At 56.1% G+C, this 18,263-nt stretch overlaps 1 protein-coding gene across 7 annotated transcripts in view; it reads right to left on the bottom strand.

The window, feature by feature from the left end:
* The window catches only part of P2RY6 (pyrimidinergic receptor P2Y6), a 51,270-nt gene that overhangs the window by 23,150 nt on the left and 9,857 nt on the right, over window positions 1–18,263 (bottom strand). For 2 of the 7 annotated variants that reach the window (XM_021102028.1, XM_021102030.1), the window contains exons 1-2: window positions 9,689–9,899; window positions 2,002–2,147 (exon numbers count right to left, since the gene is read on the bottom strand). In XM_021102028.1, the coding sequence (XP_020957687.1) occupies window positions 2,002–2,089 (88 nt within the window). In that variant the 5' untranslated portion in view covers window positions 2,090–2,147; window positions 9,689–9,899. Of the gene's footprint in view, window positions 1–2; window positions 1,767–2,001; window positions 2,272–9,688; window positions 9,900–18,263 lie in introns of those variants that run through there. The other 5 variants (XM_021102029.1, XM_021102032.1, XM_021102027.1 and 2 more) reach the window with 4 other exon arrangements.

The raw sequence follows: 18,263 nt of genomic DNA, 5'->3' as shown, positions 1-18,263 counted from the left end.
ACCTCTGGGTCCCTGGCATCCAGCACAGGTCTGGGCACAGATGCCACTGAGCCAGCCTAGGCCACTGCCACAGACCCACGACTGCACTGGCACGAGCTGGCTCTCCCATGGGAGCTGTTAATGACAGGGCTGGCCCTGGGGCAGCAGGGACAGGAAGACACCTCCCCATGCCCAAACCAGGGCACGGACTCTCACTAGATGTGCCAACAGTCTGGTAAGAGAGGAACAATCAAATCTGGGCCAGAAGATCCCACCTCAGACTGAAAGAGAAACCCATTTCAGAGACAAATGGGGAAATGGCTTTGGGACAGATGGGGGGTGGTGTCACCAGGGAGGGCCCTGTAGGCATAGTTTCCTGACAGTCTTGCCCAGCTGTAATGGGCACCTGTTGCCAGGCTCTGCTGACTCTCAAGTTAGAATCCCAGGCCCCACACAGGACAAGATGCTTTAACTTCTCTGAACCTCAGCTTCCTCACCTGCAAAGCGGGGACAGCAATAATCCTGGCAGCACATATTTTTATGTCAAGCACTTAACACATAGTAGGTGGTCAATAAACCAGAGCCCTTGTTCCTAACACTTAACTTCTCTCTCAGCTCAATACTGACCGAGGGATTTATTCATTTGCTCTTTTGTCATTCATTCATTTCAGCCAACCAGCCAGCACACCACCAGGGAGACAGCAACAGTTAAGAAAAGAGTTTTGGGGTTCGGGGAGGAGTGGAGACTCCAGCTCTGCCTCTCGTTGGGCTGGGTAACTCTGGGAAAGCTGTTTCCCCTCACGGAGACTTCATTTTCTTGCCTGCAAAATGGGAATCATAAGAACACCTGGCAAGACGTGTTGGGAGGAGTCAAGGGACAATGACGAGAGAGTGGCTGGTTTCAGAGCCCTGGGGGAAAAGTGGCGGCAGTGGACGGGCAGAGGAGGGAGGCAAGCTGCCAGCCCTGCAGACACCCCCCCCACCGCCCCGACCCACCAGTGGCAGCCACAGGAGGGAGAAGTCCGTGGACTCCAAGGTAATTGCTGGGTTTCCAGACCTCAACCTGATCCGATCTAGTAACCAACGCACAGCGAGAAACACGACACAAGACTGGAAGAAGTTTAGAACAGCTCCAGCCGAACAGGGAGGCTCGGGTAGCATGCAGGTACCCCTCCAGCCAGGCCAAGGGGACATTGCGTGCACACACGTGTACTCACACTCACAAGTTCTCACGCACGTGTATACACTCAAGGGCTTGCGCACCATCAGAGGCACAGCGCTCTACAGTTTGCAAAGGGCCTTCTCCTTTATCATCTCCCTTGATACTGAGGGGCAGAGAAACGGTCCCTGGATTGGCCAAGGATCCATTCCAGAGCTGGCACGACATGGGCATCCCCAATACCCTCAAGAGTCCAGGGCCCATCCCATAGGCTGCGCTGCTCAGCTCTCCCCCGTGGTGGCATCCGGGGAGTTGAATGGCAACATAAATGCCGGAAAGCTTACACCCAGCTTCCCCGGATGTACGCATTCGCCCTGCTTCGCTGGCCTTTCGCAAATCACACCAGGACTCAGGGACTGGATCTTCTGAGCGGCCACCTGAGATCTAGCTGGGGGGACAGAGCCAAGAGCCCCCCACTGGCCTCCTCTGTGGAATCCCTCAGGCCTCTCTTCCTGGTCTCTCCCCACCACAGGCTCCTGGGCGCACGGCCTCCTCCCTGCCCTAAGGGTTGCTCATCAGCACGTCACACTTACGGGGCCATCACTGCTGCCCCCATTGTATAACTGAGGCCCAGAGACCCCCGCGTCTCCGTCTCCCTCTACGCCCCCCCCCACCCCGCACGCAGCCCAGGCTGTAGCCCAGGCCAAGGAAGGGCGAAGACCCCCCAAGGCCGCCCCACTTCCTCTCCAGTCTGCGATGAGCCCAGCGGCTTCCCCTCCAGCCGCAAGTGGTCTGTGTGCAACCTCCAAGGGGAGGTGGGGGGGGGGCTCGGCGCCCTCAGGGCGCTGACCCAGGGCACTCACCCAGGCGGCAGGCGGCCCCACGCTGCTCCGTCCAGGTTTCAGGCAAATTCTGATGCTTGCCGCAGTCCCTAATTCTGGTCAGTGCCATGCCACAAACTGTCACATGCCCGTCTCGCCAACATCCCGGGAGACAGCCAATGTGGAAACTGAAAAATCAGAGGAGGGGAAGTAACTTGTCACCTCTCAGAGCTGGCAAGCAGCAGGGGTGGGACCCAAATCTCAAGAACACTCCAGCTCAAGTCCCTGTCACCAAGCTGACCAGCCGCGTCTGCTCGCCCTTCTGAGCCTGCTCACCCCAGAATGGGTGTCATCAGTTCAGCCCCAAGGGCTGTAGGGAGGATCCAGCTAGGTGACATTTAAAGACCAGGGCTTGGCCCCGGGGCCCGGGCACTCAGTGGATGGCCTCTATTTTCCTCCTCCCCGACTCCCCCGCCCTCAGCCCTCTCCTGGCCTCTCTCAAGTCTGGAGAGACTCCTGGTCCTGCCCATCGCTGCCACAGGGAACAATGAACTTGGTTTTCTCAGCAGCGCCTGGAAGGTCCATTAAAAGAGGCTGAGACCCTGAGAGCCGGTGATTAATGGCTCTTGTCGGGCTCTGGCCCCACAGGTCCAGATGCCATGCCCCGCCCTGCCCTGGGGACAGAGGAAGGCTCTCAGATTAAGGGTGATGGCAGGGGAGGGGGGATCCTCTGAGCGCAGGCCTCTAGCCCCTCCCCCAGCTCCAGGGCATCCTTGAGCTTGGGCTTGGTGATCAGGCAGCCGGGGTGCTCTGCCAGCTGCAGGCACAAAACAGAGTCCTGGCCGGTGCAGCACCTACATTCTACGTAGCAGGGTGACGAGTTCATTTTAGTTAACGAGCTGAATACAGAGCAGGTCAGGGAGTAACAGCAACTGCAGAGAAACGTGAAGGAGGGAGGGGCAGGCATCCCCAGGGCGGCATGGGGACCACCTGGACTCGCGGGGTCTACTTCTCAAGGTACCGCTTCCTGCCGAGCCTGGAAGGGACCCCGGGCCCTGGGCCCAACCCTGTACCAGGCTCTGCCGTGGCGGATCTCAGCAGCAGGCCAGGGCTCCCTGGGCACAGGCCGCGGCTCAGGACCGCAGTGTGGAGTGTTCCTGAGCCTGCTTCCCTCCAGAAGCCCCGCAGAGATCTTCCTGGACTTGGAGAGCGAGTGCGCCCTCTAACTACCCCTGATGTTTCACTGCAGAGAGGGGCAGGGACCGGCCTGGTCACACAGCAAGGCAAAGGTGGCTCTGCCCCCCCTCCTGCCCTCTCTTCTGGTGCAGCCACAAGGGTGGATGAAGGGCTGATCCTCAGCAGAGCCTGGGCCTGTGAGGGGCTGCCTGTGTCCTCAGCCGGCTTCTCCACCGGGCCACCTGGCAGTCCCAACCTGTCCCATCCTCCCAGCTCTGAAGGCTAAATTCCCCGTCCCTAAGCCCCAGAGGCTGGAACCCTTCCCACAGCCCAAGCTCAAGAGACTCGCATTTTGGTTAACTCTGCCTCGCCTTGCTGTGTGACCTCAGGTCGGTCCCATCCATCTCTGGGCCTCAGTTCCTGCATCTGCCACATGGAGGAAATGAAGGCACCTGCATCTTGGGACTGTCGTGAGGAATGAGCACGACACTGGCAAGAAGGCAGTCTGTGAACTTTAGGTATGACTCACACGACAGAGGCTGCTATATGCTCAGCTTTTATTTTTATTTTTTTGTATTTTTAGGGCCGCACCCATGGCATATGGAGGTTCCCAGGCTAGGGGTCAAATTGGAACTGCAGCCGCCAGCCTACACCACAGCCACAGCAACGTGGGGTCTGAGCCACCTCTGCGACCTACACCAGAGATCGCAAGAAACACCAGATCTTTAACCCTCTCAGCGAGGCCAGGGATCGAACCTGTGTCCTCATGGATCCTAGTCAGGTTCATTACCACTGAGCCACGATGGGAACACCCTACTCCACCTTTTTGTTCATCTGAAAACCAGCCTCCTCAGGTGTGTGGGGCCCTGGGGCAGCCCCCAGAGCAGGGCTTGATCCTGGAAGGGAAATAAGAGACAATTTCACACAATCTGTTCTTGAGAAACCAGGACACCTCTGCTCCCAAGCAGCGGGCTGGCGGCTGGAAGGAAAAGCCCTTTCTCTGTACTGCTGGTGAGAGGCGAGGAGGGAGATGGGAAGGGACAAGGCTGGGGGCCTGGGGACGCTTATTCCAGGAGGAGGCATCAGCCTGGGGAACTGCGAGGGTCACCCATCTCCCGACCTCGGGCCCCAGGCTGGGAGAGGACGCACTTATAGGACTGGTAAGGACACACGTGTCTGTGTGGGGTAGGGGTCAGGGGGGATCGGCTATGAGGGGGTTGGACCTGGAAGACGCACGTGTATTCCCAGAATGCATATGTTTGGTACTGTACCTGTGTGTGTGTGTGTGGCACACATGGGAGCCCATGTGAGTGGCCCTGAAAGCATGTGTGTCAGTCCACATGCATGTTGTGTGTCTGCCTGTGCTCGTGTCTCTGCACGCGGTGCACACCTAGTGCCCACGGCTGGGGGGCTGCAAACCCCCAGTTCACAGGCCTTGTTTTCCCAGGCTCGGCAATCCTTGCCACCATCCCAGGCGTGCCCGGATGCCCAGGGAGGGGGGGGTTGTGGGGTTCCTGGTCCCTGCAGGCTCTCCATTTCCCTGGGAACAAAAGCGTTATGCAAGAGGAGAAGGAAGACGCAGGGGATTAAGCTGAGCTCCGGCTCTCCCCGGTCAGCCCTGGATGTAGCTTCTCCTGCGGGGGGAGGGGGAAGGAGAGGGGAAGGGGAGGTGTGCCCAAAGTGGAAGCCCTCCTGGGGTCCTCAGACCCCCTGCTGCCTGTGAGCATGGACCCCTTCACAGCTACCCTCCTGCCCTCTGTCGCCAGCAGGAACCCCTCAAGCACTTCACAGTTTACACCCCACACGTCCTCGTGGGGTGAGGCTCACACCACAAACTACCCACCTTAGAACCTGAGAACCCTGCCTCTGGAGGCCCCAACCTCAAGCAGCCACTGCCAGTTGCGTTGCAGGGCGCCCCCTCCTGGCCCTGGGCTGGACTGACAGTACAGCACCTGCAATTCCAATGCCTGGGAATCGCCCCTGCTGTGGTTTTCCCAGCCGTGGAATGCAGCCGTTCCCGCCCACCTGAGTCAAGGCTGAGAAGGGTCCCTGTGGCCTGTGATGAGCCACTGGCCAGCAGGCACGGTGTCTGCACGTCCCAGGCCTCCAAGGCCACTGCCCATCGACTGTTCGCAGCTCCCAGGAGCCGGGAGGGAACCGCAATCCTCGGCCTTTGTCTGAAACAAGAGACCACCTGGTCTCCGTCCGAGGGAGGAAACTCGGTCCCTCTGGGATTCACATCGGATTCTGGAGGGAGGTGACCCCACTTCAGGCTTAGAGGCAGCATGCTTGGTGGTCTCCCCAGACAGGGGAGGCTGGTTCAGCTTTCCTACCCTGCAGCCTGGGCACCTCACTCTGCCCAGAGTCTGGAGGCTGCTGTTTCCCATGGCAGAAAAGCAGAGAAGGGCCACAGAGAACTGGCAGAGGAGGAGGGGGCACGTCCCTGTGGGTACCATTCTGCACTAGTGCACATGCAGCACACCCAGGCCCTGACACAGCTCCATACAACCCACACGGGTCCACACCCATCCTGGAAAGTCAGAGGGATGGAGATGGGAGACCAATGGAGAGATATTTGGGAGGCAGGTTCAGTGGGGAAGGAGGAATGAGGAAGCCCAGGATACGCCCCAACCCCTCCCTCCTGCTGGAGTGGCTGGAGGACAGAGAGCACCCAGGCAAGGACCGGGCACAGAGCCTCACACAGCAGGTGCTGCTCAGTGCGTGCCCCCTGGGCCCCTCTTCCTTCACGCCGACCCCTGCTCAGGCGTGGGCCCCTCCACCCTTGCCCTGCCTCACAGCTTGGGGGCTCAGGAGCCTTCTGGCCTGGACTCTTCACCAACCTCTTGGGGGGAGCTCCTTTTACCACCCCAGCCTCTGCAGCTACTGCCCCTGAAGCTACAGGTCCTTCCTTCCATCTCCAGCTCGGAGGCTGGGGGCGATCCTGGGGGTCTGGAATCATCTCAGGGCAGGGCCGGCAGTGGGGCTGCTGCAGGGTGAGGGGGGACATCCAGGGAACTGCCACGGTCCCCAGTCTCTCCATCTCTCCGGGAATCCAGGGTTCTGCTGGAGGAGACTGGCCCCGCCCCCCGCCCCCCGTTTCTTGTAGGTTCTGAGACCAATTTCGCACCTGCGGGCTGAGGCTGAGTGGGGAGGAGGGAGAGGGAGGCTGGCACCTTTTCGTCTGATGTTTGCTCACGCCCTCCTCCCTCCCGGGACTCAGGTCTCTGGACTGGTCCAAGGATCGGCCTTCCAGGACCGCCCGGGGGGAGGGGGCGGGGAGACTGGCCAGAGAGAGGCAGAGAGACTTGTCCAAAGTCACGGAGCGCAAGCGGGGACTGGCCGGCAGCGCCCCGGTCCCAGCCCACGCTGAGTCCAGCTGTGCAAGAAGCGCCGGTTCTGCTAACAGCACAGGGATCTTTTCTACAACCGAAGGTGCCTGAGAGTCTCCCAGACAGAACGAGGTTTGCCTTCGGGGTCTCCTCAGCCCCATTTCTTTCTTTCTTTTTCTTTCTTTCTCTCTCTCTCTTTCTTTTTTACTTTTTAGGGCCACTCCCGTGGCATATGGAGGTTCCCAGGCTAGGGGTCCAGTCGGAGCTGTAGCCACCGGCCTACACCACAGCCACAGCAATGCCAGATCCTAGCTGGTCTGAGACCTACACCACAGCTCACGGCAACGCCAGATCCTCAACCCACTGAGTGGGGCCAGGGATCAAACCCACAACCTCATGGTTCCTAGCCGGATTCGCTTCCACTGCGCCATGACAGGAATACCCCCATTTCTTATTCTTTCCTTTCTTTCTCCTCATTTCCCTGCCAGAGACCCAGTGACCCCCCAATTCCCTCATCTTATGAAGAATGATGACAATCCGGGATCCGAACCACTTCTCCTCCTGGGCCACCCTCCCCTGAGCCACAGGCTCCTCCAGGCACCTCCACTGCCCTGGAGCGGAGGAACCTCTGGGTTCACTGTCACCCCTCCCAGGCGTGACCACGAATGAGAGGCCTTCCCTCACCCCGCAGGAGGAGCTCCAGGGGTCGCGCTGTGGAGGGCCTTTCCCGGGGCTTCTCAGGTCACTCTGCGGCAGTGACCTCTTTGCTGGTAGTTTATAAGCTTGAAAGTGTCAGACGGCCAGAGCCAGGCGGAATCCTTGAACAACTGAGCTGGAATCAGGGAATGCTGTAGCTGGAAAACTCAAAAGCTGGAGTTTGGATTATAGACTTCTAGAATGTTCGAGTTGAGATTATAGACTCTTAGGGCTGGGGCCGTAGAACCATAAGCAATTATAGCTAGACTTACACATCAAAGGAAGCCCGGGAGAGCAGTGATGCCATAGTCCTCAGGCCCACCTCTCTGACAGCTGGGAAGAAAGAAGCGGCCTTGTCCCCAAGCCAGTGGGGGCTGGGCCAGGCCTCCTGCTTCCCGGCAGGGCTCTGTCCTCCAGACCTCCTGGAGCAGGCACCCAGGGCCTCCGGGGCCGAAGCACTCCCTGCCTAGGGACAGTGGGGACGGTGGTCTGCGGCCACCCTGGCCTGAGCCGCGCCGCCTGCCCATCACAGCCCTCACCACCCGGCGAGATATTTAGGTTCCCTCCCTAACCGTTTCCGCAGCTCCAGACACTGCCTTTTATGTCCCCTCCTCCTCCAAGGCCTCCAGGCCCTTCTCTAAACTGCCCCAGTGAAGTCACCAGGAACAAGGGCTCTTACTCTGCCAATGCAAACATTTCCCCCTCAAAACGAAGCCCAGCCTGAGGGGTCCCCTGGTCCACTTCGGCCTAGAGCTCAGAGGCACCTGATCTGACTCTGACGTCGCAGCCTCCCTCCCGTTCCCAGGGCCTGCCGTGGCCGGGGGACCACACAGCCCTCATCTTGCTCTTCTTAGCCTCCCTCATTCCAGGCAGAGGGCACTCTTGCCCCTGTCCCCTGACGATCCCCAGACACACACACACACACACACAGACACACACACGCACGGGCACAGGCCAACATTTTCCTGTTCCTCTGGTGTTTGTTGGGAGAGGCCTGCCTCCAAGCCCCACAGCTGCCCTGGCACCTCTCCCCCAGCCTCGCTCCCACGCCCCATCCCAGGCCTTGCCAGAGACTCCGCATCCTCCTCTTCCAGCCTGCATCTTCCCAGGATCCGGACACGACAGAGAGTTCAACAGTGACAAGAAGCTGGGGACAGGACAAGCGTACTGCAGCGGGGATGGGGATCCTGAAACAGCTTCCCCGCCCAGCTCCCAGGAATCCCCCGGCTCTGAGGAGAATCCTAAGAGCAGGAAAGGCCTAGGTGGGGGTGCCATCACTACCACCAGCGTTTCATACCCTTTTAAGGGTTTTAAGGTGTCAAGCACTTTCTCTCCAGGAACTCAGTCAATCTTCACAATAACCTTCAAGGCAAATACTAGGACCACCTCCATTTAACACAGGAAGAAACCAAGGCACAGAAAGGTTTGGCCTGAAGTCCTCCACGCAGAGAGTGCCAGGGCTGGGATTTAAACCAGCCCGGATAATACAACCAGCTGGACGGTCCCCTGCCCCCTGGTGCCCTGGGGTCCTCCAGCCTCTTCCAGTCCAGCCAGCGCCAAAAAGGTGAGAACTTCTCTGATGGTCAAAGGTCCTCCCCAGCAGCCCAGCTTCCCTGCCCCTGCGCTAGACATGACCACGACAGACCCCACCATGCAGGACACACCCCCACGCCACTGCAACCCCCTTCCTGCGTACACAGTACACACAGGATACACAGCTCCAGCCTCCCGCCACCCAACTCTGCTGCACAGACAGCGTGCGGTGTGCTGCATATACAGTGCACACCGCATGCCAACCATACCACACGCTCCCCAGGACGCCCAAGTCCTGTCGTCTCAGTTTGGAGAACAGGCGGGAGAGTCATACTCACAGGTGCCCGAAGGCTCCCAGCCAGACAAACCCAGCTCACAGCCAAGCCTCAGGTCTGCTCACTAGATGTAAGTCATCACAGCAACATTTTTACTTTAAGACGAACAGAAATATTACAGAGAGGAGCGCAAGATCCACAGAATTTTGGAGATTAAACAAGGAGACTTCAAGAAAGCCTCTCGCGTGTGTGCGCGCATGCACATGTGTATGCACGCGCCTCTGGGACAGTGAGCATGGGACTAGCTGCATCTCCACCCAGATTCAGGGTGAGCTTTCCCTCTCCCAAGCCCTGGGGTGCTGGGGGGAAGAGTCAGAACCACCCCCGGGTCATGGGAAAGTTCTATCAGTAGTAAGAGCTGTGCAAATGCTTCTCATCTTCCACTACTTGGCTCAGCACCCTACCCAGGGCCATGGATGGGCCACACACACAGAACGCACATCTCGCTGTAGGCACAGCACACACACATGCACTGACGTGCGACACACCCTGGGCACACTCGTGGAAGCCCAGGGTTCCGCTGGCGCAGTCACCATGGCTACAGATAAGTTATCATACACGTCTTGCACGCAAAGACGACAGTTCATTCAACACACCAAGCACACAGCACACACTACCTGCATACAACCCAGGACACACACTGCCCACCCCAACACTCACCACTGGGAATCCCGAGAGGGGTGCAACAGGAGCCTGACCTGGGCAACCGTGCCCTGTACCCGCGCCGCAGCACCGCCTGCGCCTAGGTCCTCTGCCCCACACAGCCCTCACCTGGGCCACCAGCGCCGCTGGGCTGGAAGGACGCTCGCTCCAACACTAGGAGCCAACCCACGAACCGAGGGAAGTGAGCAGCAGCTGCAGCTCGGAGGCCAGGCGCCAAGCGTCCGACCGCCAGCAACACGGGAGCGAAGGGGCGGGGCGGGGGCGGAGCCTGGCGTTGGCCGCGCCGAAGCCCCGCCCCCTCAAGGCTGGCACGCCCGCCCCTCGGGGAGAAAGGGGAGCTGAGAGTTTTGGAAGAGGTCACAGGCTTTCGGAGCCAGCGCCCTGGGTTGGGACCCGGGACTCGGGGCTCCACCCAGATCCCCTCACTTCTACGTTCCTTGGCCTAGGTTTCCTCCTTTATATTGGGGGCGGGGGCTTAAGTGGGGAGTCCAGCTTTCCAGCTCTGACATTCTTTGGGGCGGGGATGGCTACGGGGATGGAGGGTTAATAATAAATGCTATTTCCTCAGCATCGACAGTGTGCCAGGCATCGTAGTAGGTGTTTTAATACCTACCTCATTTCATCCTCATAGCAATTCCAGAAGTGTTATCATCCTTATATTACAGGTGGGGAAACTCAAGCACAGAGAGAGGAAGTGACTTGCCCAAGGTCACACAGCTGGTAAGGGGCAGACCTGAGATCTGAATTCAGACAGTCTGATCTCCAAGCCACAGTACCCCTAAAGCATGGATTCGTGGCACTTTCTGCATACTGTTTCCTGATCCTCATAACAATCCCAGGAGCTTGGTGTCACAGATCCACTATACAGATTAAGAAACTGAGGTTCAGGGGGATTATTTTACCCCAGGTCACCCAACTGGTGGGACCTCACGCTAAAGATGGGGGTGGGTGGGAGTGACAGCATGTAATTGGTGTCATCAGTGTCAACATTTCTCCTGTCACTCCTCTTCCTTCTCTTCTTCTTCTTCTTTTTTTTAATTTTTATGGCTGCGCCTGTGGTATATGGAAGTTCCTGGGCTAGGCGTTGAATCCGAGCTGCGCCTGAGGCCTATGCCACAGCCACGGCCACAGCAACACCAGATCCAAGCTGCATCTGTGACCTATGCCGCGGCTTGTGACAACCCTGGATCCTTAACCCACTGAGCAAACCAGGGATCGAACCCACATCCTCATGGAGACTACGTTGGGTCCTTAACTTGCTGAGCCACGATGGGAACTCCTTCTGTCTCTTCCTTTATCTCCTTAGATCTCTTATGGACGGTGGCCTCTAATTCCCTCATCTCTGAAACCTCCGCTGACCTACAGCCCTCAGACAAGCCAGCACCTCCTCTCTGCTACAGGGCAGCTTTGCGTTAACAGTGACTGAGTTGCTATTATGTGGCAGGTTCTATGCTAGGACTGAGGATGCAAATTCATAGGACAGTCCAGACAGCACTGGCCTTGCAGAGTTTACAATCTGGTGGGGCTCCCAGATGTTCAATAGTCAAATAAATAAATTAATGCCAAAGATCACACTGCGGTAAGTGCTAAGGAGGAAAAGTGAAGGGCTAGAGGAGAGATTTTAGTGGAGTGGAACGGGGCTCCTGTTGTGGCACAGCGGAAGCGAATCCGACTAATATTCATGAGGATGCGGGTTCGATCCCTGGCTTTGCTCATGGGTCAAGGATCTGGCATTGCCATGAGCTGTGGTGTAGGTCCCAGAGGAAGTGCCGTTTAAGCTGAGACCAGAGCCTCAGCTAGGTGATGGCAAGGAAAAGAGAGTCCCAGGCAGAGGAAAGTGTAGAGGACTGGAGACAGGAAAGGGCTTAGCAGCTTCCAGGAAACGATGCACAGCCTGAACGGGAGGTTCCCCACGAGCCGGTGGAACTGAGCAGGACCCTGTGAGACCTCCCCAGAGTGGACCTCCCACTCGTCCCCCACTTGCCTTTTTATCTTTAGAAAATCTTTTGTCAAAGAACCAATGTAATCAGAGAAGTGAAACCATACAGAGAAAAAAAGAAAAGAGTAATAATAATTGAGCCACCCAACAAAGTCAAGGACCTTCGCTTTTCAAATACTATAGATAATATTCAGAGCCAGGTCCTTAGAGCTGTTTTGCAGGTGCTAAAGCCCCCACCAGTGGAAGGAGGCAACCGGCTCCTGCCCGCAAGCACGTAGACCCCAGACAAGTTGGAACAGAAGGCTGATGACGCTGACTCCCAATGACCTCATCACCCACCAGTCAGGAAAACGTCCAGGAGCCCATCACGCCCTGCTCCTCGAACACTCACTTTAAGACTCCTCGCTACCCCCTCCAAGGGGGGCCCAGTCCTTGAGGCACTAGCCTGCAGTGTTCCTCTCTTTGCCTGGCAATTAAAGCTGCTTTTTCTGTTTCCTCTAACTCTGTCTGCATGTTTCTATTTGGCATCGCTGTACAGACCCAGCCAAGATTTTGGCAACACTAGGAGGCATGAAGGGAGATGGGGCTGGAGGGGCAGCAGCAGCCAGCCCAGCATGGCCTTGGGACCACATCAGGACTCTGGTCTTTGTCTGAAGAGCTGTGGGCGTCACCAGAGCATTTAGAGCTGCAGCGTGACATAATGAATATCTTTTTAAAAATCAGAGTAAAGGAGTTCCCTGGTGGCCCAGTGGGTTAAGGACCCAGCATTGTCAATGCCATGGCTCTGGTTACTGCTGTGTCACAGGTTTGATCCCTGGCTTGGGGAACTTCCACCAAACTGTGGGCATGGCCAAAAAAATAAAATAATATCAGGGTATAATTGACATATGACATTAGATGAGTCTCGAGTGTACCTCATCATGATTCGATATTTGGAAACCAAATATCATTTCACTCACTCTCCAGCTGTTGGATGGAGAATAAGGAATGGGAGGGGGGGCACAGTGGCAGCAGGTGCCCTGCCAGGAAGCTGTTCCGCAGTCTGGGGGGAGAGGGCGGCAGCCGCCCAGGGAGGGCGTGGGGGTGGAGATCCGAGGACAGAGCCAGGGATGTTTGGTGTTGGGGGCTGTGGTCCTACCCACCTCCCCGGGACCGAAGAGGCCTTGAGGCGAGGCCTTGTCTCGTTCAAGGGGAGATGGCTGCTGCCAGCCCTTTGTGGGGAGAAGGTGTTTGTGACTCAAGGGACTTGGGCCCCTGGAAACCCTCACCTAGGGGGGCTCTCCCTCACGTAGCCCTTCCACGTGTTCCTGCTTCGCAAGCTCTAACCCTGATACCCCAACCCCACCCGGTACCTGACTCCCCAAGAAAATCCACTCACCAAACGTTCCCCCACTCTTAGCTGTGCCAGGCAGGCATTAGCAGCGAGGCCAGGCTCAGTGGGGGGGCTCCCGCATGCTTGCCCCCAACCTCTCTGCTCCGCGTCCCCCTCCCCAAGAGGGGGCTCTTCTTGCATCTGAGGTGAAGTCCCCAGCCATGCCCAGAGCTGCCCTTGGCTTCTGCAGCCAGGTCCCCACGCCCGCGGAACCCCATGCTCTCCCGGCCTCCATCCCGGGGTCTCCCCAAGCCTCGGAGCCACCCCGCTCCAGGCACTGCCCCTCCTCCCTACGCTGCCCGTGGTCTCGGAGGGGTTGCCTCCTCTCCCGTCCTCAGCCCGTGTATCCGGTCTCTGCCCCGACGCGCCCCCAGGATGGCCCCTCCAGGGACCCTGTGACCTCCGTGCCCTGCAGGCGTGCACAGGAAGTCCCCCCACGGACACTGACAGGACCCCGCGTGGCCCCACAACACCCTTTCCTGCTGCTTCCCCGACTCCTCCCGGGCTCATCCTTCCCCGTCTCCGCGCACTCAGCACCCTCTCCCGGAGGGAGGGCAGGGGCTCGGTGCATCAACCCGGGCTCTGGACACTCACAGTTCCACCCCCAGCCCCGCCGTCTCCCCCACGTCCTCATCATCAGTCGCTGTCACCTTAGCCCAACACGTGCCACACTCAGACAGAAGCCAGGCTCTGCTTTTGGCTCCCAGTGTAGCTTGTCCTCAGTAAATACTTCTTGAATTCCTACTATGTGCCAAGATTAAGGAAGTGTTTTGTTTTGGGGTTTTTTTAGGGCCACAGGTGCGGCACATGGAAGTTCTCAGGTTAGGGGTTGAGTCGGAGCAACAGCTGCTGGCCTACACCAGCCACAGCCATGCAGGATCTGAGCCGTGTCTGCAACCTGCACCACAGCTCACAGCAACGCCTGATCCTTAACCCACTGAGCGAGGCCAGGGTTCTAACCAGCATCCTCACGGATACTAGTCAGATTCGTTTCCACTGAACCACAATGGGAACTCTAGGAAGGATTTCTTAAACAAAAACAACAAGAAAAAAAATCGTAAAGGAAAAAACGGATAGATTCACAAAGTAAAAAATTTTAAATTCTACTAATGCAAAATACTTAAAAAAAAAAAAAAAAGGCCACAGGCTGGGAGAAGTTATTGCGACATTAACAGATTATTGCTCTGAAATAATGAAAATATGAAAATAACTCCTACATACCAATAAGAAAAAAACCAGCCTAGTTGAAAAATGAGCAAAAAACCAAAGCAGGCATTTCAGAGAACAGAAAGCAAGTATGGCCAATACAAACAGGGAAACATGTTCAGCCTTAAAAGCGACCAGAGAAATTTCCATTAAAACAACAATAAATACCATTTCACACACATCGGGTTAGCAAAAATTAACACGTTTGGTAATACCACCGTCGTTGAGCATGTGGAGAGACGAGAATTTTCCGGACTGCTGGTGGAACTAGAAACTGAACAGCCCGATAGGAAGAACAACTCGTCAATATCCAGCAGCTGAAGCTGAACTTCATGCAAGACTGAGTCAGGCCACCCCCAACGGAAATAGCTGGAGAAACTCTCACGGGTGTGGAAAAACATACCTCGGAGCACCACATCTAAAGCAAAATATTGGGAACAATGTCCATCCATTAGAAAATGGAAAAATACGTTTTTATTCAGGTGTCCCTTGCTCTCTGCACCCTCACCCTCCCGATATGTGCAAAGCTTTTACTAGTAGAAAAGCTGACACATCGGAGCTGCAGGTGCTTCCCAGCACGAGTCTGCGTGAGAGCACGTGGAGTGAGCTGTGGCCCTGACTCGGTGGCTCTCCTGAGAGGACAAGATCGCACTGGGTGCTCATGGCGCTTAAACTTACTTGGTATGTAATTGTTAGCATCTTCCTCTCATTGTTAAGTGAAAATGGCTTTTAAGAAAGTGGGAACCCCTGAGCCTCAGAAGAAACGCGGAAGCGATGAAGAGGGCTAAACCCAGGGAAGGACGTAAGCTTGGCCAGGACTGCATCCTCCTGCATCACACATGGAACTGTTTTATGTGTGAGAAAAAACAGAAGCCTCGTTCAGAGCTGGAAAATGAAGCAATCGGTGTTTTAAATGCTTTAGAACTTTCTGAAACAATGCAAGTGTCCCTATCTGCTGTCCAACATATGATAGCCTTCATCCATGTGTGGCTACTGAGCACTTGAAATGTGTCTAGTGCAGCTGAGGACCTAAGGTGTTTTTTGTTTATTTTGTTTTTTTTAGGACCACACCTGTGGCGTATGGAGGTTCCCAGGCTAGGGGTCGAATCGGAGATACAGCTGCTGACCTACACCACAGCCACAGCAACACAGGATCTGAGCCGCGTCTGCAACCTACACCACAGCTCACAGCAATGCCAGATCCTTAAGTCACTGAGCAAGGCCAGGGATCGAACATGCATCCTTATGGAGGCTAGTCAGATTTGTTTCCGCTGAGCCACGACAGGAACTCCCAAGGACCTGAAATTTTTAACTTTTTTTTTGTCTTTTTTGTGCTATTTCTTGGGCCACTCCTGAGGCATATGGAGAGTCCCAGGCTAGGGGTCGAATTAGAGCTGTAGCCACTGGCCTACACCAGAGCCACAGCAACGCGGGATCCGAGCCGCGTCTGCAGCCTACACCACAGCTCACGGCAACGCCGGATCGTTAACCCACTGAGCAAGGGCAGGGACCGAACCCGCAACCTCATGGTTCCTAGTCGGATTCGTTAACCACTGCGCCACGTCGGGAACTCCTGAAATTTTTAACTTTGAATTAATTTAAATTTAAGCTGAAATAGCCTCGTGTGGCTAGCAGATACTGTATTAGACAACACAGCTTTATATGGTGCAGAAATCCTTGGTGATTATCAATATTTTAAAGAATTTCAATGATATTGGGAGGCAATTCAAGTTTCGTGATGAGCTGGGAACATATTTTTCTCAGCTAAAATTCTGTAATATGAGCTTTCACCGTCTACAGATTTGCTATTGGAAATGGACGATGATCTATTAAAAAGGGTGGATTGTATACTCAGGTGATGGAATACTACACAGCAGAGAAAAATGAATCAACTAGAGGAACACATCAACCAAGGTAAATCTCCCAAATATATTGAGATTGAAAAAAGAAGTATATGGACGGATACACTCAGTATAAAGTTTTAAAACATGCAATATAAAGACACGAACAGGAGTTCCCACTGTGGCACAGTGTTAAGAATCTGACTGCAGCGGCTCAGGTGGCTGCAGAGGTGTGGGTTCAATCCCCAGCCTAGCACAGTGGGTTAAAGGATCTGGTGTTGCAGCAGCTGCCCGTAGGTCTCAGCGGTGGCTCAGATTCAATCCCTGACCTGGGAACTTCCATATGCTGTGGGTGTGGCCATTACAAAAAAATAAAGATTAAAAAAGGCATGAGTGGCAATGACCAACAGGTAGAGGTCAGGTTTGATAGGAAGGAGGAGATGAGGTTTTAGGGACATGCTAATAGACCCCGATTCTCCCCTGACTCCCCAGCCCCCCTGCATGCTCTGCAAAGAGGGGGGTGAGCGGGGCCAGCACAAGAGGAGACACCTCTTTTCAGAAGCCTCCTCTGCCCCCTCCCCCTCAGACAGGGCCCTCTGGGCTCCCAAGGCCCTCGTGTGGCCTCTGAGGCACCTGCTCACTCCCGCCGATCCTGTCTGTCCACACGGCCCCCTCATCAGCAGGGAGGATCTTCTAGAACAGACGCTGTGTCTGTTGTTCAGCAGCCCTGTTTCTCCACAGTTGGCACAATGCTCTGTAAATAAGTCACTGAAGGAATGACTACCGGTCTCTTGGGGGCTTTAGCGTCATCGTGATCGTCCATCCATTCCCTGACCCTTGCCATGTGCCCAGGCATGGTCGGGGCACCGGGGATGCAGAGCTGCAGGGTCCATGGCCAGTGCCCTCAGGAAGTGTCTGGTGTGGAGAGAAGGGCCAGGATGTGGGGGGCACTGGGATGCAGAGACGGGCGCTGAGGCGCAGGAGCCCTGAGGGGCCCCTGGCCCAGCCTGGACGCAAGGGGCACAGGGCAGGGGGGCCAGGGTGCCAGCATGTCCTCAGCCGGTGATGAACACCATGTAGACTTATCCGGGTGAAGTCAAGAGAGGCGGCAGCAGGCGAAGACCCGGAGGAGGTCATGGCAAATTCTGGGGACCTGGTGCAGCTCAGTCCTACTGGAGAGTCCAGCGCAGGGAGGAGGGGGACGGACAAGGCTGAAGCGGGGGCCAGGTCTGGCAGGGCCTTGAATGTCAGGCTGGGAAGCTTGGTTTGTCCCCAGGGTGGTGGGAGCCATGGAAGGATGTAAGCAGGGGAGGGACATAGAATAATGTCATAGGAATGTCGCGTGCCTGGCTGCTGTGTGGGGAGCAGAGGAGGGGGCTGGGCACGTGACCAGGTGGGAGGGATGGAGGAGGGGTGATAAATGAGAGCTGAGCTGATGTCAGGGGCTTTTTTTTTCAGGGGGGGGTGTCTTTTTTAGGGCCACATCTGCCAGCACATAGAGGTTCCCAGGCTATGTGTGGGTTGAATTGGAGCTCTAGCTGCTGGCCGATACCACAGCCACAGCAAATTCTACAATCAGCCTGGGAACTGTCCAGCCGCTCCTCCTGGTTTTGGGCTTACTTGTCTGGGGCTACAGGAGAAAGACCCAGTGTGGGTAGAAGCAGAGCCAGGCTAAAGGGACAGGGAGTCAGTTTACACGCTTGGCTTAGCTCTGCCCTTGGTTCACTGGTGATCTGGGGTGAGAGCTTAGGCTACCCTTTCTGTTTTTTTTGTTGTTGTTGTTGTTTTTTGTTTTTTTGTCTTTTTAGGGTCACACCCACGGCATATGGAGGTTCCCAGGCTAGGGGTCAAATCGGAGCTGTAGATGCTGGCCTATGCCACAGCCACAGCAATGCGGGATCCAAGCCTCATCTTCGACCTATACCACAGCTTACGGCAATGCTGGATCCTTAACCCGCTGAGCGAGGCCAGGATCGAACCTGCATCCTCATGGATACTGGTCGGGTTCCGTTAACAGCTGAGCCACACGGGAACTCCTTGACTACAGATCTTTGTGACTCTTGAGCATCTTGAGCCACGAAGGGAACTCCAACATCAGGGGCTCTTTTAGGAAGTAGAACCAGCAGGATTTAGGCAGATTGGATGTGAATGTGTGGGAGACAGAGGGGTGTCTTGGTTTGGGTTCCCCCAGAGGCCAAGCCTGAGGCAAGGATT

Source organism: Sus scrofa, chromosome 9, assembly GCF_000003025.6.
Source record: "Sus scrofa isolate TJ Tabasco breed Duroc chromosome 9, Sscrofa11.1, whole genome shotgun sequence".
Lineage (NCBI taxonomy): Eukaryota > Metazoa > Chordata > Mammalia > Artiodactyla > Suidae > Sus > Sus scrofa.
This window is presented reverse-complemented; position numbering and strand designations above follow the sequence as displayed.